Source organism: Polypterus senegalus, chromosome 1 (genome assembly GCF_016835505.1).
Source record: "Polypterus senegalus isolate Bchr_013 chromosome 1, ASM1683550v1, whole genome shotgun sequence".
NCBI lineage: Eukaryota > Metazoa > Chordata > Cladistia > Polypteriformes > Polypteridae > Polypterus > Polypterus senegalus.
The window spans coordinates 42,181,996-42,209,962 of record NC_053154.1 but is presented as its reverse complement, the minus strand read 5'-3'; the positions used below and the strand labels follow the sequence as shown (position 1 = coordinate 42,209,962).

The following is a 27,967-nucleotide window of genomic DNA, read 5'->3' as shown; positions in this document are numbered from 1 at the left end:
GTATTTCTACTTTGATACTCTCTTCTGTACATTGATTTTCTGTATTTTTGTTTGCGTTTAAAGTAATTTTTGAAGACATACTTTTCATTGTCTCACTATATTAATGTTGCTAAAGAAGGAGAATCTTATCGCCTACAATGAGTGACGTGAAGCCTCTAATCTTGCTAACATGTATTTATCAGTTGCGTTTTATCCCTAAAGCCGGCGTCTAGAATCCATATGCACAGAAATTCAAAGAACCCCATATATGCGCTCAGTTTTATAGTGGCCACATTTCTTTGTTGTATTATTTTTTAATAACAAATGTTATGTGCTTCGGATCTGTGCACGTGCGCCTTTTGCAAAGAGCGAGTGGGTTTAAGTGTTGCGTACAGCATCACACGGTTCCCATGGAAACGCACCTCTTACTGCCGCTGTTACCGTGGTGACAGCTGCTGCAGCAGAGCTCTCGCTCCCGGGAAGGGGGCGAGGCAGAAGAGAAAGTGCTTTGGAGGGCCACGAACGTCACCATTCTTACGGCTGCTCGGACGTCTTCTGCCTGCCAGCAGGGCTCTCCGGTTCAAAGTAACGCCGCAAATTGGCGCTTTGGAGGAAGGCTTTGTGGCAACCCTCCGCCAGTGAAGTACATGGACAGCGGCCACCCGGAGACGCCGAGTCAAACGATCAGGCCTGAAGGCCAGCGAGCGGCGACTGGAAGCGCAGCAGCCGATTAGAAGCGGTAGTATAAAGAGAAGAAGAAGCCCCAAAACTCCAGGCCGGGTGAGTGTGGCTTTGTGGGGGAGACATGGTGGTCTTTTTAGAAAATGTTCCACTCCTTTGCGTCGTAGTGCCACCGCGTAGTATAAGTAATGGTGCCCAGCTGGCGTCCCTAAATAAACGGGAAGCACGAGCCTAGACAGCCATGTCGCATCATTAGTATTCTCCCCGTTGAGTAGCTGTAATAATGCTATCATTTTTATGTTGGCATGAGTTGCTTTTCGATTCTTGGCGTCGTTGTCCGAGTTTCAGCAGAGCCAGTAGGCAGTGCTGCTACTGTATGCACACATGTGTCTGCAGCTGCCATGTGTTTGTATTGCACCCCAGTGTGTATGTGTGTGTGTGTGTACGCGGTGTACATCACTAATACCTGCCTTTGTGTGTATGATATATGCATCTCCCCATATGTAAGTGTGTGAACACCTACAAACATTTCCACATGTACAGTGTGGCTGTGTCTCTACTGCATTTGCACCACATGTGCACATTATGGGCACCTAAACATGTATATGTATATGGAAAAAAGGTTAAAGGTTATTTCCACACTGAAAAGCAAAGAAGGTTAAAGACACAACATTGTGTCCATATAGCCTTCATCAGGTGTGCAAATAAAAAGGAAAGAGCAGGGAACAGATAGAGGAGAGGAAGGAGGGACCAGAGCCAAAAGGTATGCAAATTGAATTAAATTCAAAAGCTGAAATCTGTCATTTATATACAGTAAGTATTCAGACCCTTTGCTATTGTATTACAAATTGTGCTCAGTGTGCTTCCTGTTTGCTTTAGTCATCCTTGACATAGGACTTGATTGGTGTACATCAGTGACTAAATTAATTGATTGGACATCGTTTTAGAATGGCACACACTTATGTATTTAAGGTCCCACAATTCAGACAGCATGTCAAGAGCAAAATCAACCCCTGAAGTCCAAAATAATTCTCTGCAGACCTCTGTGCTGAACATGTGCTAAGGAATAGATCAGGGCAAAGTTATAACATCATTTCTAAACCATTGGGTGCTCCCAGGAGCACAGTGGTCCTAGTAATTGTGGAATCATAAACATTTGGAACCACTAGATCTCTTCCTAGAGTTGTGTGTCCACCTGAATTGAGTAACAGGGCAAGAAGGGCCTTGGTTAGGGATGTGAGGAAGAATATAATGGTCGCTCTAACAGAGCTTCAGAAGTCCTCTGCTGAGTTGGGAGAACTTGTCGGAAGGATGGCCATATGAGTAGCATTTCATCAATCAGGCATTAATGGAAGCCACTCTTGAGTAGAAGGCGTATATGTCAGCATGCTTGGAGTTTGCCAAATAACATTGAAAGGAGTCTGGTTTGATGAGACAAAAATTGATCTCTGGACAGAACTCCAAGTAGTATGTCTTGTGAAGACCATACAGTTCTCCTCACCTGCCTGATACCATCCCTACAGTGAAGGATACTATGGGGATGCTTATCAATGGTAGGGACTGGTTAGATGGGGCAGAATTGAGGGGAGGATGAAAGCAGCCCAATGCATAGAGGCCCTTGAAGAAAATCTGCTTCAGAGTGGGGTGACGATTCACTTTTCTGCATGACAAAGACCTGAAGCATACAGTCAAGACAATGCTGGAGTGGCTTTGGGGCAAGTCTGAATGCCTTGGAGTAGACCACCAAAGCCCAGACTTAAACCCCCATAAAACATTTGTGGAGAGACCTGAAGATGACATTTTACAGATGCTTACTATCCAGTGAGAGGATCTGAGAGAAACAGTCAGATAAACTACACAAATCCAATTGTGCAAAGCTTGCAATGACTTACCCAAGAAGATTTGAAACTATAATTACTGCCAAATGGGCTTGTGCAAAGTACTGAATTAAGGCTGGGCTTTGATTTGTAATAATTTTGCAAACCTTTCTGAAAAGATGTTTTCACTTTGTTGTTATGGATTATTGAGTGTAGATTGATAGGCAAAAATGGCTAATTTATCTATTTAAAATTATATGTACAATACAATAAAGTGTGCAGAAAGTGAAGGGGCTTCAATTATTTCTAATTCCACATTATGTGAATATAAAGTATGTTTACATTTATAATAGGGTGATGCAAGTACAGTATTTATACCTGTGTGCATGTGTGTACATATATAGTATTAAAATATATTGGTATGTTCACCTACACTATTTGCACCAACATGCATGGATAACCCTTCTCTCATAAACCATATTTGAGTGCCCGCCAGTGGTGGTCCTAGACCCAGGTTAGGCATTATAGAAATCCTTTCCTTGGCTTAATGTCTTTTGGTTTCTCCTTGCATCCACATCTTCTTTCCTAGAAAACCCCCGTTTGCTCAGAGGTACCCTGCATGCAATGCACACCATAATGATGTTTAATTTTAAAGGTGTAATTGGTAAATATCTAGCTAACTTGTTTAGCACCACATGCAAACACTGTGGCTTAGTGGCTAAGACCACAAGGCAGCCTGTGTAATTCCCACATCTGACTCAGTGTGAGACTAATGTGGATCTGCATTTGTAAAACAACCACACTCAATCATACTGTCATTTTTATGAAGCAGTCTGGGATGGCATTCACCTTGGGTGACCCGAATGATGCACGATGGATCAAGATTACCTACCCTGCAGGCTGGTATTCAGTACATGTACTGCAATCAGAGACATTTTAGTCATCCACATACACTGCCCTTGTCACTTGCCAAGTTTGGTGTTCTATAATTATGAATAGGCACCAGATTAAATTAATCTTGTTTGCTTTAACCTGGATTGATTTTGTTCAGTGGTATAGTGGTTAGAATCTGCTAGCTCACAGCTGCAGGAGACTGGGTTTAAACACAAGTCCTGCCACTTTCTGTGGGGATTATCTCCAGTTTTTCTCACACATCCCATATTCAGTATGTGTTTGTGGATTAGAATGATCATTTGACTTTGTGATGGACACTGCCGCCCCATTCAGGAATGGCTGTTACCCTCCTGCCGAGATAGAATTTGGCTTGATGTAGCCCCACAATTAGATTAAATAGGTTATGATGTCATACTCAAGACCCGCAGGCCAGATCCAGCCTGTGGACCTTTCTAATGCGGCTTGGGTCATTCATATTCAAAACATGTTACATATGACCTGTGATGAAGGGCTGGATTTCTTAAAAGACCCCCTTTAATGTTTGTTTCATATGTCAATCATATTTGGGTATAATTTAGCTGGATTACATTTACATCAGCCTATAGATAGATAGATAGATAGATAGATAGATAGATAGATAAATTAAAATACATCTTCAATGTTGAGATAATGTTCATTTGTGCAGCACAGCACATCACATCATGCTACTAAACTGTTAGAACAGAAACTGCTAATAACCCCACAGAAAAAAGGTGAAAATAAGGTGACACTCCACAGAGCCGTAAAGAATGTTAATGCTTTTAAACAATGACAAAGATGTATTGATAGACAGACAGATAGAAAGCTGCCACTCTGCTCGATTTGTAAAACTACATGTACATCAGGCCACTCTTCTTTGGTACTGACAGGTCTGTACTGTCTATAATTTTAAAAAAGATTTCAGACTTGCAAGTCCTTGTTTTGGTGATGTCAGAAGTATTGACAATACTAAAGTTATTTTTGACTGTGAAAATCTTGGACTTGGCTGTTTTTTCTGCCATACACTGTTCTCAACTCATTTCATAGAAAGTGAATCATGGAACAACAGTATTCAGCAGGAAATGAAATTACGAAACGGGAAGAGAAAAAGACAACAGTCAATAGAGAAGACATTTTTTCCCATTCTTCTATTGTAAGCATCTGATGAGGGGATGTGTTAAAAGCACATAAAGAAACAAAAGCTATACCTGTTACTTGTAGTGATGACCTAAAAACACCAGAGACAGCCCTTATTGTTATCAAATACATCTTATGAATGGCTCATTTAAAGCAAAAGAGTCAAAAACAACATACCTTCCACTATAACTCTCCGCCATGTATTTAGTTCAGCAATTCTGGTGATTGAATGTTCTGCTCTGAAAATATACATTTTGATAAAGTAGTCAATGGTTTTATGTAAAAGAAATGAAAAGGGTTTGTACTGTGTTTATTAATTCTGTGTGTATCATACAGTATTCAATCTGTAATATATTTATATTTAAGCTTATGGGTTGTTTCAGCTGCCTATATCAATTAATTGTTTCAATGTGCAATAGCTTATGAATAGTTGTTATATTTACATGGACTCAAAATGATGCTGACTTAAAACACTGAATGTGTGCAAAAAAAAAATTGTATATAATAACAAAAAAGCATAGAATCAACTATTATCTCAAAGTTCTGATCAACCTCATTATATTTTTTTCTCATATTCCAAAAGTAAAAAATTCTAAAACAAACAATTTGTGAGATTTTGATACACAAATCTATAAATAAAAAATTACTTTTATAAATTGTTTATAAAATTTTAAATTTGATGAAAAGTTATGCTTACTAATCCATTCTAAGCACCTTATCCAAATACTGGTCTTTAACTGATATTGTTCAATCTAATGGTGAGCCCTTAATGATGATAGAATGTTAGGTGCATTCGTTTCACAGATATATACAGTACACTGGGTCTGTGATTCTGGCCTTTTGTAATGGTTGCATGATTGGAATTTCTGTCAATTAACTGTTAAATCTGGGCACATTTCTTTACTATAGTAGTAGTTCCCAAACTCAGCCCTGTCGACTTTGTGTATGCAAGTTTTTGTTCCCACCAGTTTCACAACACTGTATGCTGAAAGGCTGCAACTATTTTAATTTCAGCATTACTAATGGGCTGTTCAGTTGAAAATAACAGAGAATGAAAGCTCTAAAAAAAGTAAAAGCAGAACACTAAAAACAAAGTAAAAACAACACTATATTATTTCCATGTAACATATAACTTAGTTATTTTTGCATTCACTTCAAATAAAACCTTGAAAATAAGAGCTTGCTTTCTTAGGCTAGGATTCAAAATAATGACACAAGTATGGTGAAAAAGTCCATAAACTGGAGGGTCAATTTTATTGGGTGTCAACAGTGCAGTCTTGTAGCTGTTGGTGTAATGGTGAGGGGTGTGATTTCAATGCAACACATTATGTCTGTTGATGTAACTGATGAACTCTTGAATGCCACACTGTACCCAAACATCACTGCTAATCAGATTTATACCTCCATGAAGGCAAAGCATCCATCTGCCATTTGGCTTTTCAACTTTTCACTCTTTCACCTTTTTTTTAAACATGGTAGACAGTGTTCCTTTTTAAAGTTGCCAGCACGGTCTGACAACATCTCATTTATGGTGATCTGAGCAATCAGTGAATACTTTGTAACAAATCAGCCACATTGATAGTTACACCTGCCTGATAAAAGCTGGCCCCTCATTTGTCCTTGGAATTCGAGGTGTTATGGGTTTAACAAAGTGACCAAAATGTGACAAAGAGATATTGGACAATGCTCACTTGAGAGTAATCCACAGTTGAGACAGATTAGCTGATGGTGGATCTTAAAGGATAAGTTTGGTGTTTTTTCAAGTCAAAGTTATTTCTTCACAGTCATAGTATATATTAATTGGCCACACGAAACTGCATTGTAAAGTGAAGCTTTTTTTTTAAAATAAATTTTAAAATATACCTAGCTCTTCTTGCATTTTAAAATTGAGATGATTGGGTATGAGGCCAAATGTGAAAACAGAAGTCTTAAAACTTTGCCAAATGCTTCCGCTTTGAAGTGGCACAGGATTCAGTTTAAGAAAACATGTCTTCTACTTTTCTGAGGTATCCTAATGACAAGAAAACACGTTACAAATAATAATTTTTTATCTCAGATTCTTGAGGTAAGAATATGTTTCCTGTTGGCTTCTTTGCTCACAGTGGCTTTTGTGGGCGGAGTTTTACATTTCCCATAGGCGCCTCCCCATTGGTCAATTGTCTGCTGCCTCGCCGTAGCTTCAAACTGTATATTGTCCTGTTTTTATCTTTGCAATTCAGTTTCATACAGCGATAGAGCTGTCAGTATGCCCTGAAATCATCTGATTTAAGCATGCATCTGTCGACAGACTGATTCAAAATGTGCACCAATGCAGGAGGCATGTAAACTCAAATTATATTTTTTTTCTAATTCCAAGTGTATTCAAATTGTATATTTGTTATATGCAGTGCTGGTGCATAAACTGAATCATATACAGACACAGCAGTTCAATGACGAATGCACACTAAAATATATGATTAATTCTTCTCTAAACGTGTTGACGTCATTTAAAGAAAACCAAATATTTATTGATTTTATTATTTATATGAACATTGTCAGGTCTGCCATGAGCGTACAACCTGCCAACACTGTATTCTTCTCCCTTGGCTTGCGCCTACCTCTGTGCCCTGTCTACTTTTTTCTCCATGTGGAAACTGGTGCCGACTGTGTATTAATTGCTGCAAGCTGTGTGGGAAAAATTGTAATACTATTCCTGATGTTTTTATATAAGACTTTACCTAACTGAAATCATACACCTTGGAACACTTGGAGTGGAGTGCTTATGACAGCAGCTCATTTTCATTTATTACATTGTGTTGTTTTATTTTATATAGATTGTGGAGTGAGTACACACTGAGTGGCAGCGTGGTGCAAATTCATGAAGGGTGCACGTAAAAGTTTCATTGTACTTTGTTTCCACGACTATAAATTTGAACTGAATTGATTAAAGTTAATTGTATTTTATTAATCCTTAGACGTCTGGAAGAATTAAGGCTACCTGCATGTAGACAGTAAACTCACAATTCCAAGCAACACCCATCATATGACATTTTCTATGGTGTGTTGTGTGTTTGCATGATAAGAACACCGGGGAAGTGAAAAAGGCAGGTTATGCAATAGAGCTAAACCACAATGAAACAGATTGAAGCGCCACAACCAGTAGTCAAGTTTTAAGTGGATGTTGAGTTGGTTTTCAGAGGACATGATAATAAGAAACCTGGGGGCAATGTTTTTGAGTGAGTACAAATAATTAGAAACTTTCACTGTTTCTTGTTGGTAGACTGAATCCCGTAGTATAATGAGGTGGTTCTGGGCTGTTATTTATTGCAATTTTAAATCAACTTTGAATTATTTTTTTTGTATTTAGTGAAAGACATTGAGTGATTGTGAGTATGACGTATTTTCAGTGATTAGAGTCTAGTTGTCTACAGAACAGAAGCAGTAATTCACATCTAGGCATCAACATTCTTTCTTGTCAATTGTAACAGCGAAATGAAAAGAGTTTTCAAGGTTAAAAAACAGAAACTATAGAAAACCACACCCCGAGACTGAAAAAGATGAGCAGTGAGGTGAAGTGCACAGCTGGTCTCCATTTAAAATGGCTGAACAAAAATGTTTACCTTTTTCTCCTACCTAAAAAAAACATGGATATGCTATTTTATATGTGAGCAACTTGAAGATGCAGATCAATACTTCACTTAAAATATTTAAGGTTTTTTTATTTTCATTTGGATTCATGCCTCATCATCTCCTTTTTGAAACACAAGAACAGGCATGAGTTTTTTTTTATTTATATAACACAATTTTATGTGCCAAGTGACAATATACCATGGTTGTAAAGAAATAACTTTCACTTGAAAAATACAAAACCTATCTTTTAAGATCCACCATGAGTTAATCCATCAAAACTCTGGGTCACTCTCAAGTCGGCATTGCCCCACATCTCTTTGCCACGCTTCTGACACTTTGCTGAACCCATACGCCTTAGAATTCTAAGGACAAATGAGGGACCAGCTTGCGATCAGGTACGTGTACATATTAATGTGGCCACTTAGTATCCCAGTATTCTCTGAATGCTCAGACCACCATTAGTGAGGTGTTGTCTGACAGCAACCTTAAAAAAAGAAATATCGTCTGGCACATTTTAAAAAAAAAAGGTATGACATATATTTTTAATTTTGCTTGTGGACTTGAAGGTCGGGTTGGGTTGCATTGAAGTGCAGGTTGTTAAATGTGCAGCCAAGACATACAATTGTTCACCCTTAAGAAGAGTGTTGATTTTGTGAGGCGTGTTGTTTGGCTGTGGCAGAACAGCAGTGCAGTATTCAGTATTGCTGTCTTACTATTCTAGGGATCAGGGTTCAATACTAGGCTCTGGTCACCCTGTACATTTTAGGAAAGACATACTCACACTCGACCAATTCTGAATCACTAGTCCACCTAACATACATGTGTTTGGGGGAAAACCCTAGCAGTTGTGTCATAAACAGGCCACTCCACATAGACAGTGGTATGGAATGGTGAGATCTTAGAATATGTGATACACAGCAGTTCATATGTTTATCTGATGTGTTGGAATGCTTAAAAATGACATTGTACAAAAGATTCTGTATATGAGCTTATATGAATTATGAACTGCATGCATTTTAAAATATTGGCTTGTGATCATAAAAGAGCTGGTTCTTAAATAACACAGGATGTGACCCAAAGTAAAAGTGACCCACTGCCAGCATGAACACCCTTAATAAGAGACAATTTAGTGTTGCCATTTAACCTGTACAGCATTTTGGACAGTTGGAAGGCAATTCACGCTAACACAGAGACAGCACAGAAGGCATGCAGTGCTTTAAATTTTACAAACAGTTGGTGCACTGCTGTTAAGTTCAGGGCACTGTTTAAAATTGGAACAGACCATATTAATATACAGAAAGGGATGTCATTCTTGAGTTGATTTGTAGCTCTGTGAGTACTGCATTTGAGGAGTAAAACGTATAAGTTATTATTTACTCACTTGGTTATTGTAGGTGACATTTTAGTTGCATTTCTTCTGTTTTTCTAAATGTGGAGCACAGGCAGGCAAAGTGGCTTGCTGTCATGGTTCCATAGTGTCAGACACAGGATTTGAACCACAACCTCAGATTTTCAAGTCTAAAGCCTTAACCACTGTGCCACTCCGCCTGCAAATATTTGTAAGTAACAAAAAAGTAGCGCTAAGAAAACATGGTGGGTTGGCAGGCTGATCCGACACTCAAATGGTTCTCCCAGGTCTGGTTCCATCTTTTTTTGGAGGTTACTAATTAAGAACGTGCCTCCTTTTCCCACTATAGTTGCCCCTGAGGGATATCCATGCAGTTCTAAACATTGTCAAACCTACCTAATCCAGTTCAGGGTCACAGGACTTGACAGCATGAGGCACTAAGCAGGAACTGACCTTAGACAGGACATCAGCCCAATACAGGGGGAGCGTTCACTCATATGATGCCAAGTTAAAGTGACTGGATAACGTAATATTCTAATTTCTGGGGATGTAGGAAGATAACTAGATTACTCAGAAGAAGACCTATGCAGGGACAACCCCACATGGACAACAACCTGGGTATGGCATTTGAATCTAGCATTCTGGAGTCACTGTCACTGGCGTCCACTGCATTACCCTACTCTTGGCAGTTTTGTGTTTATTTTTACTTAGCTGATGTTTTGATACTGTATGAACGCCAGCAGGTTAAGAGATTTGCTTGGAAGCTCTGAACTAGAGGTTAATTCAAAACAATACTTTTTTCCATATACAAATGTGTAGAAAGTAAAAGTTCAACAAGCCCCACTTCAATGGTCCCTAGATTCAACAGAAACTTCTAGTGACTTTTCCAGGTCTTCACATGAAAAGTGAAGGTAGGGAAAATGACTTCCGTAATTGGATTTTCATTTAAAATGGATTATTCAAAGTGACCATGGAAATAGCTATAGTTATTTCTTGTTCCTATTACCCTTTATAGTTCTTGAGAACAACATTACTTTTGTTAGGAAAGAGGAACAGCATGGAGGTGCAATGGTTAAGGCTGCTTTTTCTGTGCTCAGGATGATGTCATTGTAAATTCAACATAATTTCTGTCTGTCCACATGCATTTTCTCTCAAATCCCAAAAAACTGTGTATGAACTTAATCAGTGACTCTAAATTTTCCAGTATGAGCAAGTGTGCACTCAAAAGACCTGTGTCTCTTGCAGGGTCAATTGCTGTTATGTGTCTGGTGCAGCCAGGATAGATCCTAGCTTCTGGCAATCAACTGTAGATATGGAATAAGAAGGTTTAAAAGTTAATGAATCAGTGTTTGAAAGGATATCATGACATAGACATTAAAACAGAATTAAAGAATTAATTTAATGTATTACAAGAGCAGTATGGATGTGTTGATGTCGCCATAGCGCCATAGTAGTTTGTGTGGTTGGAGCAATATCACTCACAGATGTGCCAGAATTAAACTTGTGAAGGTCACTGCGGCAGACTATTATACAGCTGGAGTTTTATTCCTTTCTTAAGTTTACATAGACACACCACATTCACATATGAGAGCCAAAAGTACATTGTTTATTAGATTAGCAACTCTAAATTGGTGTTATCTGCATGAGTACAGTTTGCCCAGTGGTGAGCTGCTGCCCCCTTCAGGACTGGTTCTTTCCTTATATCCACTGCTGATGGCCTCCCTGCTAAACCTAACATGGAAAAAGTGGGGTGGATAATTTGATTAACAGTGTACATGTGGGATTTTCTTGGGCACTGACAGTTTTCCTTCCATGTCCCAAAGACTTGTGACTTTGGTTCATTGGCAACTGGTGTGAGTGCATGAGATTACTTTAGCAAGGGGGATGAAAGGAACAAGGCTGAAATGGAGAGAATCTGCTTCAAAAAGACTACCTGAGCGAACTTCTTGCTTATGACGAGTGCCTGTGATGGACTATCTTTGACCCTGAATCAGTGTTTGAAGTGGGTAAGAATGGTCGGGAAACTTTTTCTGCTACTTCTGAAATTTTAACTCAGGCATATATCCCTATCGGCAGAGTTTCTTTGCAGCCTTTGTCGATTTTCGTAAAGTGTTCGATTGAGCTGCCCTGTGGGACATCCTGAGGGTTCGTGGCATCCCCTCGAGGTTGTTGGATATCATGGCCGGCCTGTACACTGGTACTGCGAGTGCTGTGCAGAGTGGAGGCAGAACCTCTGTGTTTTTCACAGTTGATTCTGGGGTTCATCAGGGGTGTGTTCTTGCTCCTACTCTGTTCAATGCTTGTATGGATTGGGTGTTGGGTAAGGTCGTGGGGTCCAGCGGCTGTGGGGCATCTGTTGGTGAAGAAAGATTCACAGATCTTGACTTTGCTGACGATGCTGTGATCTTCGCGCAGTCAATGGAGACTCTGATCGGGGAGCTCGAGAGACTGAGAAAGGAGTCTTGAGTGCCTGGGCTTACGAGTGTCCTGGATAAAAAACAAAATCCAGGCCTTTAATGACCTCTTGTGCACAGCCATCAGCAATGTTTCTGTCTGCGGAGAGAGTGTTGACCTTGTTGAGAGGTTTATTTACCTTGGCAGTGACATTCATGTCACTGGTGACTTTTTCTATGAATTCAGTAGACGGATTGGGAGAGCATGGGGGGTCATGAGGTCGCTGGAAAGGGGTATGTTTCGTTCCTGTTATCTATGCAAAAGAACGAAGGTCCAAGTCTTTAGAGTCCTGGTGCTTCCTGTCTTGCTATATGGTTGAGAGACATGGACGCTATCCAGTGACCTGAGATGAAGACTGGACTCCTTTGGTACTGTGTGACGTACATTACCTGCATTGTGAGGGAGTGTCAGTTACAGCACCACTGCCATGTGGTGCGTTTCTCAGAGGGTGATCCAGCTCTTAAGATCCTCATTGTTGGGGACCCGAGTGGCTGGACCAGGCCAAGCAGTCGATCATGTAAAACCTGGCTGCAGCAGATAGCGGGTCATTTCTGGAGGGTGGGACTGGACCATGTGTCTGCCTGGGGGGTTGACAACCAGGAGCCAGAGTTGTTTCGTCGTAGGGTGGGTGCGGCAACGCACTGTACCAGTGCATGCTCCCCAACTTGACTTGACTTGATATCCCCACTTCTTATACTTTACATTTATAGATAGTCAGCAAACTTCACTAGAAAGAATATAAATATTCAAAGTATTTAAAGCGCACATAAAGCCTTAACAATCCTCCATGAATGAAAACATGATAAAGTGCTTCTCATATGAAGCTGATTAGGTTCTGTATGCTTTGTGTGTACTTTTGCTATAACCTATGTGATTGGTTCAGTTTTTTTTTTTTTGAGTTTTCAATGTCAAAAAATGGGGAGGGGTGTTATGATCACCAATGGCAGCATCTCATGAGTTGCCTTTCAATACTTCAAACATAGCCCTGAATAGGATTAAACTAGTGACCCTGTGTTAGGATATAGTGGGTTGGAGAATGGATGGATGGATGGATGGATGGATAGTTAAATATATGGGTTGATGGATGAATGGATGGATGGATGGATAAATGTGCAAAACTCTTTTAAAACTCCTTGGCATGGTGTTCTCTGTAGAGGCAGTAAGGCAGTATTTAAAATGTGTGTGTGCCTAAAATTCAGTGCTCAGTTTAAAATGCTGCTATTTCCTGATTTTAGCTGCATCAAAATGAAAGCACTGCTATCAGTTTGGTTTTCCAGTTTATAGCCAGAAGATTTCCTTCCAGTGGCTCCTTTTTCACTGAAATATGTAACACTAACCAATGATTTGCAAAGTGATAAAATAAATTACATTTGACCAGGTGCTGAGCATTATCTCTGTGCTTTTTTTTATTTGCAGGTCATATGAACTTTCCAGAAGAATGTTAGCGAGAACAACATAATTGAGACAGTCAAGAAGGAATATTAAAAGAACAACCTAAATAAATGGAAGAAATATCAACTCTTTAAGAAGGATGACAAACAGCAAATTCTGAAGAGTAACGCGGTAGCCATTGTAGGGTAAAGCTGACAGAAAAGGTGAAAGCTAGAGTAATTTTAGGAAGATCAGAAAGTTGAGGAGCAGAGGGGGTATGAAACGCACAGGAAAGACAAAAATTTGTGCCAAGTGGGGGTCAGTAATATGGGAAACGCAGTCTGCCATATAGTGGGACACACCTCTTGACCAGCAGCTAAGTATGTGCACTTGCAGGTTTCACACGAGAACTGGAGAGAGAGAACAGAAGCAAAAGTAAGGTGTGCTAGGCTGAACCGCTGCAACAGAGAATTAGAAAGCTCCCTAGGTGGTCTGAGGAGTCACAAGTAGCCGCTTGAGGGTAGAAACTGAGGCGTCTCTTACATAAGCAGCTCTTGCATGTGCACAGGAGGAGGCGTGTTTGAGTTTGATGATGGGGGAAGCTATCTTGGAAGTTGGGAGGGCGGCAAGGCACATGGATTTGGCGTGTGCAGGGGCCCAGGGGGTCAGGTTGAATTTGCTGGCGAGTGGTCACTTGGATTCGAGACACTGGGGGTTTATACCGTTAAAAGCAAAAGTGGTCAGACAACATACTTAGGTTACTGGGCACAAGGAAGGCGACATGGTCTTGGGGGTGAGAAAAGAGAAGTATTGAGTCTACCTCCAAGATGGAGTTACCTTGGGGAGTGGAATCAGGGTTGGCGTGGTCCACTTGGGGTGAGGGAGACAATCTCTGGAGCCAAATACGAGGGCACCTGGAGCCAGACAGGCCAACAGCATGGCTGTGGGTGCGAAACCTACAATGATGGAGGTGAGAAACTTAAAAATCTTTCTGCTGAGCACATTTCTTTCTTTCTTTTTGTACCCACACTTTTATTTTCTGGCACTTATGCCTTTTATTCTGTTTCTTACTTTTTTGTCATCTTCATATTTAGGTTGTTTTTTCTTTTGGCAGGTATTATAAATTTACAATTGTGACTAGTGGTAACTAGTATCAAAGTAGCTATTGCTGTGATCTCACAGTTTCAGAGTCCTTCATAGGTTCAAATCCCTACCCTGTGACTACCTTTTTAGAGTTTGTATTTTCTCACTGTGTCTTTGCCCGTTTTCCTCCAACATCGTAAAAATGCGCATGTTAGATCAATTGGTGACTCTGAGTTAGTCAAATGTGATTATGAGTGTGTGTGTGTTGGTATATGCCCAGTGATATATTGATGCCTGCCCCCTTGGATGGTTCCAGCCTTGTCCCCATTGTTGGCGATATAGGCTTCAGTCTCTACAACCCTCAACCAGATTATGTGTGTTTGATAATGGTTGGCTGGATGGATTTTAATAATGAATACCTCTCCCTGGGTTGTAGTAGTTTTGTCTCATAGTTTTAAAGTCTTGTGTTTGATACCTTACTTGCTCACTTTTTATGTGAATTTTATATGCTTTGCATTGTCAATTTTTTTTCTCCCCATGGTTTCCTTCTATATGCCTAAAAATATGTAGTTAATTGGCACAGTGTGAGAGACAGTTTATGTGTATCTCACAATGGGTGAATATCCCATCCCATTGGGTCCATATTCAATTTGGGAAGGAGGAATCCAGCTCTGACTGCCACCAACCCAGAAGTGGAAGTAGTGGGTCGTGTGGAAGAAAACCCCCTGAGGAAGACAGGACAATCAATTAGATTTATATTCAGTCACAGATGAGTACCTGGATTCTACGTTGCAAGGCAGAAGAGCAAAGTTACAATTCTCAATTGGCCTTTTATAATTTCTTCTTCCTTCCCCTTACTTAATCAAAAAGCATAATATCGTTTACTTAAGCATTTTATTTTATTACACTAATGGTCCATCTGTTCTTATTTTTTTTTTACTTGTCAGATAGACCCTAAAGAAGGAAAAGTCATCTTTCCTGTGTCAAACAGACGCGTTCCTAAACTGAAACTGAAAATTGTTTTTGGTCAGCTTACTGTACCCTGTCTTATGACAGAAGCCTGTATGAATAACCTGCCTTTATAGCAAAATGGCTTTGTCAGCTATTAACCTTAAGTAGCTTGCAAGCAGTTATTTTTTTTTTCTTTCACAGTTGAGAAAAAATAGCATAGTTTGACTAGTAATGTAGAGGGAACTGCGTTTGGCAGACATTACGTTTTCTGCCTTCCCTTGTTCCACTGTAAGTGATTGACTGCACTGGTTGAGATACCCACACCCTTTTGTGACATGGTCTTTACCTTTAATAAAATGTACAATGCCACCTCATCCTACACGTCCATTTACTAAATCCACTTCATCCAACTTTAGGGTCATAGAGAGCTGGAGTTTTCTTGGCAACTTTGGATACAAGACAGGAGTAGCCCTGGATATGGATAAAATATGTAATGGTTAAGTCAGTATACTGTGATGTATGTTGTGTAACGATTTTAACGTTTTAGTGTTTTCTTTTATATGTTTTTATGAAATGTGTATATATTTTTTGAGGCATTGTGCATGTCACAAATAGACCATAACTGTTCTTGCAATTTGAGTGGATAATGAGTAGGATGCACAAGCCACCCAGCTGTGTGGGAGGAAATGTCATGTTGAACAACCTGAAGTGGTGTATTCATCTTAAAAAAGGCACATGTTCTCTTTTGGCTAATTATTGCTCACAGCATCCTAAATACTGTACACGACGCACACGCAGATACTGTAGGAAGGTTTGCCTGCTTGGTCGTGGGAAGCATTTGCTATCAGCATAGATGGCAAGGAGATGGTATTTGAAAGTCTTTCTTTTCATTTGCAAATAAAAATGTCTAAACTGAACAAAGAGATGCATTCAGTAGAATGAATAAACAGCAGTCAGGCGGCAGGTGCAAAAGTGACCTGAGATGGATGTGCTAGTCTGGTTATCATTCAGATGAAATGTTTTACATGCCGTTTGAAATGAGAGCATTGACATTTTTATTTGCACCTGTTTTGTAAGTAATGGGTAAGTGAAAATATCAGGGAGGTAAAAAAAACCATTTAATTAATTGGGGAATAAATTAGCAATAAGAAAAATGGTATTAGACAGTGCACCTCTTTTGCTATACAACATACAAACAATATTTGTTTTTTATAGTACCTTGTTATAGTGAACATCTCCCTTAAGCACTCTATGAGTACTGGGATAAAGTTAATTTGGAGCACCGGTGGGTTAAGTGACGCTCTGAAGTACAAATAATAATTTAGAGGTAAGGATAGGTTCCAGTTTCTGTCATCCTTCCTTGGAAAAAGCTGCTTTAGTAAACAGATAAATGGGCAGAGCAGTGTTACAAATTAGTCATCTTAAATTTCAATCATAATTATTTGGATGATTCAGATTAAGTTTATAAAACTGTGATCATATCATATTTGCAAATCAAATTTTGCTTAATTTTATAACCATATAAAACTGGCCAGGGCTGTTTCCTGCCTTGCACTAAGTTCTGCCCAGGTAAGATCTGACACTTGTAACCCTGAGTGGATTAAGTTGATTTGAGAATATTAAATTATGTCATGTTATATTCAATTAGCAGAATATGAGTACACTGGCCAATACAGCAAAATGCACACTGTCTTATAACATATTATTTCTAACTGGCTTTCAGGTGATACAGGAGTGCAATGCAAAGTTCTGCAAACTCGCATCTCCAGGGGCACAGGTTTGATTACCAACCCAGTTACTATTTGAGTGGGATTATACATTCTTCCTGTGTCAGTGTCGATTTTCTCCAAGCCGAGTGTTCCTCTCCCACCCTTCAATGATGCCATCTGTTAGATTATAAATCAAGTCTTAATTGATCTAGTAGACAATGCAATGCTCTGCCCTATTCTGTCTTTCTCTGCTTTTGGCAGCTATTTTCTAGCTGGGCAGGCCCCTACACAGCAAAGATGGTGAGCTATAATTCAGGTACCATAAATGAGAAGCACATACAATCATTGGCAACTGTATTAGGTACTCCTTGCTAGTACTGGATTGGACCCCTTGCTTTCATATTGTTGATGCCAAATTCTGACCCTGCCATCTGAATGTTGCAGCAGAAATTGAGACTCATCAGACCAGGCAACGTTTTTTCAATCTTCTATTGTCCAGTTTTAGTGTGCCTGTTTGAATTGCAGCCTCAGTTGCCTGTTCATAGCTGACAGGAGTGGCATCAAGTGTGGTCTCCTGTTGTTGTAGCTCATCTGCTTCAGGGTTTGATGTGATGTGCTTTCAGAGATGCTGTTTTGCAAACTTCTGTTGTAATGAGTGGTTATTTGAGTTACTGTTGCCTTTCTATTAGCTCGAACCAGTCTGGCCGTTCGACTCTGACCTGTGGCATCAACAAAGCATTTTCTCCCAGAGAACTGCTGCTCACTGGATATTGTTCCTTTTTTGGACCATTCTCTGTAAGCCCTAGAGATGGTTTTGTAGTGAAAATCCCAGTAAATGAGCAGATCTAAAATATTGGGATCAGCTCGTCTGCCACCAACAAACATGCCGTGTTCAAAGTCATTTAAATCACCTTTCTTTCCCATTCTGATGCTTGGTTTGAACTTCAACAGGTTGTCTTGACAATGGATACATGTCTTAATGCATTGAGCTGCTGCCATGTGATTGGTTGATTAGATATTTGTGTTAATAAGCAGTCAAACAGATGTACTTAATAAAGTGGACGGTTAGTGTATTTTCTTGTTTACATTGTGGTGGACTAACTTTCCATAAAAAGTGTTGTACTGTACTGCCTTATGCTCATTGCTGATTTATATGCTTTGTCTACCTGCAGCAAGGAACAGGATATGAATACTAAGGGTGGAAAATGGGTCAGAGAATAATATAAAATAACCTTCTCAAACCCACTTAATTTAGTCCACAGTCACAGGGGGCCAGAGTTTAGCCCAGGAGCATTGGTTGCAAGGCAGGAACCAGCTTTGGACAGGGCACCAGACCTTCACATACACGCAGAATGAAAGTACCTTTGCAACCCACTAAGCCCCCCTTGGTGAAACAAGCACGAATGTCATAATGAGGCATGGAAGTTCTCCTTTGGTGAATCGACTGTCACGTGGTGGGGATGTCAGGCATGATTGGGACCCTTATTATAAACAATAGCAACACAAGACCAACCCAGTGGTTAAGAAACATTGCACTAATTAACCCATCTAGCACATCTTTGGAGATGCCAGGGGAAAGGCCACACAGAAATGGGAGAAATGTGCAAACTACACATGAACAATAGTCAGATGTAGAATTAAAATCAAGGGTGCTAGAAGTGCTATTCATGAAGTAGCAGCACTAATTGCTATGCTAGGATGCCACCAATATCTGGCCAAAATCATACCAAAAAGAATAAGCAGTTCAGTCAATCAGTCATTTTCTAACCCGCTTAGTCCTGAACAGGTGTCACAGGGAGCCTGACCCAGCTAGCATAGGGTACAAGGCAGAAAACAAACCCTGGACAGGTAGGGCAAGCACACACAACACTCACTAGGGTAAATTTAGAACCACCAATCTACTTAATCTGCATGTCTTCGAACTGTGGGAGGAAACCCACGCAGACATGGGGAGAAAATGTAAATTCCATGCAGGGAGGACCCCATGCTTACCCATGACCATGACCATCATCATCAAGTTCTTCCATGTTAAGCCTGAAAACCATGAGGACTGTTTGAGATCATTTATGTTAGGTAGAATACCTGGAGGAGGCTGGGTGGTCTCATGGCCTGGAACCCCTGCAGATTTTGTTTTTTTCTCCAACCATCTGCAGTTTTTTTTCTGTCCTCCCTGGCCATCAGACCTTACTTTTATTGTATGTTAATTACTATTGCCCAATTTTATTTTTTAGATTTTGTCTTTTTTCTCTTTCTTCATCCTGTAAAGCACTTTGAGCTACATCATTTGTATGAAAACGTGCTTTATAAATAAGTATTGTTGTTGTTGTTACCCTGGTCTCCTTACTGCGAGGCAGCAGCACTACCACTGTACCACCGTGCTGCATAAGAATTATTATTAATGCTTATAAATCTGTAATTCTAGAAATGGACTTTAGGACAGAGTACATTTTTACATGTGCATAGATATTCTGATCTTATGTGAAAAACCAGGGTGTTCAGGTTATAGCACTACAGTACTCATGAGAACACATTATTCTAAAAAACACATCCTGTTTAAGCTCTTATTCAGTTTGTATAAAATTAAAATAATAGGGTGTGTCACGTATGTCTTTAATAAAATAATATTGTAAGCCAGTTTCAGTTAAAAATATAGCTTGCCAATTGAGATGGCCCACACCTTTTCACTCTGCATTGTACACATGTGAAATGGTTTGCTACTAAAGAGTATTAGCGCATCTTTCTAATATACAGAGCACAAATTTATTACATATGGCAAAAGGTATAACAGTGGATTTCGATCAGTTTCCAAGTTTCTGAATGGTCTGATTTATTTTGTATAACTTGCTGAATGAATCTTAAGATCCTTCGTGTAATTTCAACCATTATGACCTTTTAACAACAAATTTGGTGGAGTAACTTTGGTTGTATTATCAAGCAAATGGCATATCAATTTTACATTTTAAGTTTTAACCTCTTGAAATTCTGTCTTTGAGACAGTAATATACATGTTTAAGTGACTTATGAGTTTTCAATGGAATCCAAGGTTTTATAAATAAGTACAGAACTTGTCAACATAAACCAAGGGTCAGAATGCAGTCTCAGCTGTATATGTAAACCTTTCTCATATTGTTTACCTGTAAGTCTCTAGATATGTCAGAGGACCAGGACTTTGTGAAGTGGGGTCCAGCCTCACTGGGGGAGGCAAAAAGGGAGGAGGGGGAAAGAGAGCAAGCTATATCTAATCTAACCTTTTAATCCTTATAATTATAACTTCCAATATAACAATAGGCTGCATGGCAATAACTCGTGGGAAAACTGGAAATTAAGGTTAAAGCTGTCTCACTTCCAGTTAAGACTACAAAATGACATAAAACATGACATGACATGAATCGATGTCTCCATGATGGGACAGTTAACTTTGTGAGCTGGAATGTTAAAGGCCTGAATCATGAATTAAAGAGAAAGTAAGTATTCTCTCACCTAACAGGTCTAAACGCTTAAATAGTATTTTTACAAGAGACCCACTTATTAAGCAAAGATCAATTCCGGCTGCAAAAAGACTGGACTGGCCAAATGTTCCATTCCAGCTTTACAAATAAAACTATAGGTGTGGGAATTATTATACTTAGAACAGTCTCATTTGTAGCATCAGATGTAGTATCTGATCCTGAAGGGAGATATGTGATTGTCATGGGCAACTTATTTAGTTGTATAGTGATTTTGATAAATGTTTATGCACCCAATGTCGATGATAGGGAATTCATGCAAAATGTATTTTCATCTATTCACAATGTGAACACTCATAAAATTATAATGGCTGGGGACTTTATTTGTGTTTTAAATCCACTCTTAGATAGGTCCCCCGTCATAGGGGGAATGACATCTAACACTGCAAAGACAATTACACAGTTTTTAACTGACCATAACTTTCAGACCCCTGTAGGTTTCTAAACCCAAACTCAAGAACATATTCCTTCTACTCACCAGTGCATCATTGCTACTCAAGAATTGATTTATTTCTTTATAAATAATAATTTCTTGTCAAATGTTAAATCTTGCAAGTACGACGCTGTTGTTATTTCTGACCATGCCCCTCTGATCTTGGAGCTGAAATCATTATGCCCCAAATACTCATCTCGCAGATGGCGTCTTAACCCACTTCTATTAGCAGATGAGAACTGTACAGAATTTATATCAAAACAAATTAGTTTCTTTCTAGAGACAAATACATTCTCAGAGGTCTCCGCAGGAATACTCTGGGAAACTCTAAAGGCCTTCTTAAGAGGACAGATTATTTCATATCTTTCCCACAGAAATAAATTAGAAACGAAGAAAGTATCAGAGCTAACCAGCGAAAATACTAGAATAGATCAAGAACATGCCAGGTGTCCAAGTGAAGCACTTCATAGGAAAAGACAGGCTCTGCATTCAGAGCTCAACCTCTTAACAACTAATAAGCCACAGTGAGTGAAACTTACATCTTTTGTTTAAAAGAGAATAAACATATTTTTCATAATGTTTAATAAAATTATCAAGAAAAGATACAATCTATTTAAAATGGGAATTTGTATTAAAAAAACAAACAAACTGCAGCCTAGTTATGATTCTTTGCATCTGAAATAAATATCTATCTTAAATAAGCTTTCAAATATTAAAGGCAGGTTACAATCAAAACAATCACATTCAAGCTCTATCACAGGCATGTCTGTTTCTTCTCTTATCTATAACTTGTGAAGCTGCACTAAAAAGGTGATCACTGTCCAAACTTGTACATAGTGCTGACTGAAGCTTTCATGTTGAAGTAACAAAGGTAGCATATCCAACTGTACTGCTTATTCAGGAATGGAGAACACTGTCTGATCTTAGGCTATTAGGCTCAGATAGATGTGTCTATGCTTTTATTGTCATGTGTACACAATAAAATGAAATTCTAATACTTGAATGTCTCCTCAGAATGACAGAAGTACATTACCAACAAATTACACACATACAAACATTTTTACTGTTTGTGTGTGTGTTTTGTGTTACCACTATTTTTACTTTTGTTTTGGTAACATCTGTAAAGCATACCATGCGTATGACTTGTATAACACTGCTTAAAAGGCAACCTGATTTAATGAAGGGGACACTTAAAAGCACAGCCACTTGCAAAAACTGGAATCTCTGTCTGCACAAAGTGCTTCAGTCAAACAGAAGGTGTTCTGATATTTTATCCTACTTTATCAGCTCATCCTACTCACAGGAATTGTTTGATTTACCCTGACAACAAGTTGTTTCACTAAGTAGGCTCTTATATACTGTATAAACTGGGACACTAAGTGTAATAACAGAATATAACAAAAGCTGCAATGTACATTTTTTTAGGTATTTCCTCCTCATCATCATTATTTATTATAAATGATGATTCAATATAACCATTCAGGAGTAAAAACAGGCTTAATTATGAAAGGACAAGTTTTGTGATCTTCTAATTGCCATTGTTACCAATTTAGAGAAGTGGGACCTCCCTTCAAAATTCTTTCATCATGTAAATTACATTTTTGCAATTTTGTTTTGATTACTTTGTTTTTTTATGTGAAAAACTTCCAAACAGCAGACAGAACCTTTGTTTGCTTTTGAGGTTTATTTGGAGATATGGCGTATGTAAAGTGCATGCACTGGTGCACGCAGAATTTATATGAGAGTCTGAAGAATCAGGAAGTGATGTGTGCAAAATGTAAGGGGGCAGCAGCATGTCAGTTTTTACATTTAGTATGTTACTGTAAAGAGCACTCTCATACATTTCAGCAACTGGCCGGTCCTTTACAATGGGGATTGACATAGTAACATTTTGTGGTTTTATTGTTGTATTAAATATTTTTCTTTCCTTTTATTTTGTTATTAGCATAAGTAAATAACAAGTAGTTGCTTCTTCATTAGTGCCTTCTCCACATAAAGGCTGGCTGTGACTCAAACATGATTATGTATCTTGCTGCACAGGGCTGTCCTCCAGCGAATGACAGCTTTGACTACTTTAACATGAAGCCAAGTGGAGAGACTTGAAATTTTGAATTTTATTTCAAATATTTAAGGGGTCTTCAAAATACATCCATATTTATTAAAACTTTAAATTAGTAAGCAACAGGTCTACTTTAAATAAACTTTGTCCCCAGAATAACCCTGCAGAATTACTACAATCATAATTACATGAGTGCCAAGTATATAATGGGGAATGTTTAACTGGTGTTCTAATTTCTCTGGCCAAAAACAATCAGTCTTAACTTTTTTATTACTACATACTCTTTCCCTCTTCCCCTTGTGTGTAATAAAGACTGTAGTCACTTGCTGATTTACATCCATCCAACTTACAGTTTTGCAACTTCTTGTATTCTAACTAGCAATAATAACCGCATAAACCTATAAAAAGCCATAAGATACCAAGTGAAAGAACCTATGGGGTGTCGAACTTATATGCATACCAGGGAGCCGCATAGGTTCATCTTAGTTTGTGGTGGCACTTGATCTTGCTGTTACTTTGATGAAATGACTCCTGGTACTGTAACATGACCTCTGAGTAGAGAGTAGTGAGTGGGTTCACAGGGGACAGACCCAAAACTAGATAGTGTTTAATGCCCAAGGACATGAAGAACAGCTAACAACTTTTTTGGCAATTAGATCTTCTATTTTCCCTGCATAGGTTTAAAAATATTAGAGAGTTTTGTGAAAAGCAGTTTTATCTGCATTCCTTTGCTGTTAATGGGCATTCACTTATCTTTATGTTAATTCACTTGGTATTACTTTACCTTATACCTAAATCACTAAAACGTGTGCAAATCTTAAAGTATTTGTATACACGTGAGGTGCTGATCCAACCATAACACAAATTCACTAGATTTAGAGTTTTTTTTTTCTCACTCCTTATAAGATAAGTGGACTTCTGTAAAATATAATTCAAAGTCCGGACCTTCTAGTCCCAACTTATATCAGCCAAGTTATATCAGCCTTCCTTGTAGTCATTCCCTAGTTTTCCCTAGGTACACTTATCACTTGTTATTTCAAATAGTACCAATGAGCTAGCCTAAGACAGAACTCCTACATGAAAGCAGGGCAGGCTCAGGGGTACATGGCTTCTATGAAGAATGGATGGGGATTCATCCTTGGAGATCAGATCGTGCTCGCAGAAATATGTAAAATCAAAGAGTGGAATTGGTTTTCCCTCTTGGGAATTGGAGGCGCACAGCAATCAAAGTGTGAGGAGAAGGGTTTCCTCCTTGGTGATTGGTGCGGACGACAGTAACAAAAGCTAGGTATCAGTCACTTTCTTTGACGTCCCCCAAGTCATGGTGCTCAAGGCTTGTGCTTACTTGGCCTGTGGCTAGAGCCGGCTGTGCACTGAAGTAATTGCGGGCCATCCTCGTGTGTGTGTCTTATTTTAACTGCATTATACTAATAAATGTGCACAAATTTCTAAGCTTGTCCAGTGGAAGGAAGATAAACCAGAAATGCATATACTGTATATGCATATAAATTTATAAATGTGTATATAAATACAGTTCATTTGTAGCATTGTATTGAGAAACTATAAACAGTAGCATCTTGTGGATAACACACAACTTTCCTCATTAATTGAATTACTTTTGTGATCTGAGATTAACCATTTAAGGTTAGAAACAAATACCATCAAACTCTTAGTAATAAATGAATGATCATTATACGATTTAGAGTACTACTCTGAAATGACAGAAAATTGGTTTGCAAAATAACACGATAAGAAGAATGATTGTCTATCTTTCTATATTTATTTATACTTTTTCTCTAATTTTACCAATGTAGCCACAGCAACCAAGATCTACCACTTTCTAACTTGATTACAGTTAACAGTTGACTGAGGCAGGGATTAATCCAGAAAGCACTTGACACAAAATAAGAATAAACTATGAAGATGACGTCCATCCTTCAAATGGTGCATCAATGCATAAACCCACACTCAGGTAAACTGTTATGCCACTGCTAGGGAAGGCAGATAACAAATAAATTAATTAATTAAAACAAGCACAAAGACCAGGAGGTGAGAGAAAAACTCATTCAAGAATTGCACATTTCTAAATTAAAATATCAAGAAAATTAAAATTCCAAAATGCAGTACATAAACCAGTTTTGAACCCAGCCACGGGGGATACACAAAACCAGTGTGTTACTTCATGCCGGTCCCAAGCCTGGATAAATGGGGAAGGTTATGTCAGGAAAGGCATCCGGTGTAAAATTTTGCCAAATCAATATGCAGACAACAATACAAATTTTCATAACGGATCGGTAAGCCCCAGGTTAACAACAACCGCCACCAGTATTGTTAGCCAACAGGGTGCTGGCAGAAATTGGGCTACAGTTGGCCAAAGAAGAAGGAGAAGAAGAGGGGGGAGACGTGTCCAGAGGCAGGAGGAGAAGAGGAAAGTAAAGAGAGTGGACCTGAGGGTAGGAACTTCGAATGTTGGGAATATGACTGGTAAGGGGAGAGAGCAGATATGATGGAGAAAAGGAAGGTTGATATATTGTGCGTGCAAGAGACTAAATGGAAGCGGAGTAAGGCCAGGTGGATTCAAATTGTTCTATAATGGTGTGGATGGGAGGAGAAATGGAGTAGGAGTTATTCTGAAGGAACGGTATGTCAAGAGTGTTTTGGAGGTGAAAAGAGTGTCAGGCAGAGTAATGATTATGAAACTGGAAATTGGAGGTGTAATGATGAATGTTGTTAGTGCAGTGGGGCGGGCCCCCCTAGGGTGGTGCGAAGTAACAAAAAGGGGGGCGTGAAGATGTCAAAAAAAGAAAACAAGAATCGAAAATATGAAAAATACATCTATTGAAACCAAAACAAATTAACTTAAACTACATTCTGATACTAGAAAAATAAATATAGAGTTAGATAAATGTTGATAAAAGTTAAGTAGGTATAATAAAATCTGCATCTATGATATATCATTAATTAAAAAAGAACAAATTGGTATTAGTGGGCTCCTTTCAAAAAAATGTTAGCGGGGGCGCAATTAAAACTGTTATGAAAACTTAGGTCGCAAATACTTAAAGGTTGAGAAACGCTGTGTTAGTGCATATGCACCGCAAGTTGGGTGTGCAATGGGTGAGAAAGAAGATTTTTGGAGTGAGTTAGATGAAGTGATGAACAATGTAGCCAAGGGGCAGAAAGTGGAGATTGGAGCGGATTTCAGTGGGCATGTTGGTGAAGGGAACAGTGGAGACGAGGAGATGATGGGTAGGTATGGTGTCAAGGAGAGGAATGAAGAAGGTCAGAGGATAGTGGATTTTGCTAAACGGATGGACATGGCTGTGGTGAATATGTATTTTAAGAAGAGGGAGGAAGATAGCGTTACGTACAAGAGGGGAGGAAGATGCACACAGGTAGATTACATCCTATGCAGAAGAGTCAATCTGAAGGAGATTGAAGACTGCAAAGTGGTGGCAGGGGAAAGTGTAGTTAAGCAGAATAGGATGGTTTTTCTTTAGGATGACATTGGAGATCAAGAAGAGGAAGAGAGTGATGGCAGAGCCAAGGATCAAATGGTAGAAGTTGAAAAAGGAAGACTGCAAGGTTGAGTTTAGGGAGGAGGTGAGACAGGCACTGGGTGGCAGTGGAGAGTTACCAGACAGCTGGGAAACTACAGCAGATGTAGTAAGGGTGACAGCAAGAAGGGTGCTTGGCGTGACATCTGGAAAGAGGAAGGAAGAAACGGAAACCTGGTGGTGGAATGAGGAAGTATAGGAGAGTATACAGAGGAAGAAGATGGCAAAGAAGAAGTGGGATAGTCAGAGAGATGCAGAAAGTAGACAAAAGTACAAGGAGATAAGGTGCAAGATGAAGAGAGGTGGCGAAGGCTAAAGAAAAGGCGTATAATGAGTTGTATGAGAGGTTGTACACTAAGGAGGGAGAAAAGGACCTGTACCGATTGCGAGACAGAGGGACCGAGATGGGAAAAATGTGCAGCAGGTCAGGGTGATAAAGGATAAAGATGGAAACGTACTCACAAGGGAGGAGAGTGTGTTGAGCAGATGGAAAGTATACTTTGAGAGGCTGATGAATGAAGAGAACGAGAGAGAGAAGAGGTTGGATGATGTGGAGATGAAGAGGATGAAAAGTTGAAAGGCCATTGGTCCAGATGTCATACCTATGGAAGCATGGAAGTGTTTAGGAGAGATGGCAGTGGAGTTTTTAACCAGATTGTTTAATGGTAATTTGGAAAGTGAGAGGATGCCTGAGGAGTGGAGAAGAAGTGTACTGGTGTCGATATTTAAGAATAAGCGGGATGTGCAGGACTGCAGTAACTACAACTAACTAAAATTAATGAGCCACAGCATGACGTTATGGGAGAGAGTAGTGGAAGCTAGGTTAAGAAGTAGGGTGATGATTGCAGCAGTAAGGTTTCATGCCAAGAAAGAGCACCACAGATGCAGTGTTTGCTTTGAGGATGTTGATGGAGAAGTTTAGAGAAGGCCAGAAGGAGTTTCATTGCATCTTTGTGGACCTGGAGAAAGCATATGACAGGGTGTCTTGAGAGGAGCTGTGATATTGTATGTAGAAGTCGGGAGTGGAAGAGAAGTATGTAAGAGTTGTACAGGTTATGTACGAGGGAAGTGTGACAGTGGTGAGGTCTGTGGTAGGAGCGACGGATGCATTCAAGGTGGAGGTGGGATTACATGATGGACAGGTTGACAGACGAGATTAGACAAGAGTCCCTGTGGACTATGATATTTGCTGATGACATTGTGATCTGTAGCGATAGTAGGGAGCAGGTTGAGGAGACCCTGGAGAGGTGGAGATATGCTGTAGAGAGGAGAGGAATGAAGGTCAGTAGGAACAAGACAGAATGCATGTGTGTAAATGAGAGAGAGGTCAGTGGAATGGTGAGGATGCAGGGAGTAGATTTGGC

At 39.3% G+C, this 27,967-nt stretch overlaps 1 protein-coding gene across 1 annotated transcript in view; it reads left to right on the top strand.

The window, feature by feature from the left end:
* Positions 1-484: 484 nt before the first annotated feature.
* LOC120525599 (junctophilin-4-like) overlaps positions 485-27,967 on the top strand; it is a 102,886-nt gene continuing 75,403 nt past the window's right edge. Inside the window, exons 1-2 of the mRNA XM_039748025.1 lie at positions 485-759; positions 13,354-14,278. Coding sequence (XP_039603959.1) covers positions 13,867-14,278 — 412 coding nt within the window. The 5' untranslated portion in view covers positions 485-759; positions 13,354-13,866. The remainder of the gene's footprint in view (positions 760-13,353; positions 14,279-27,967) is intronic.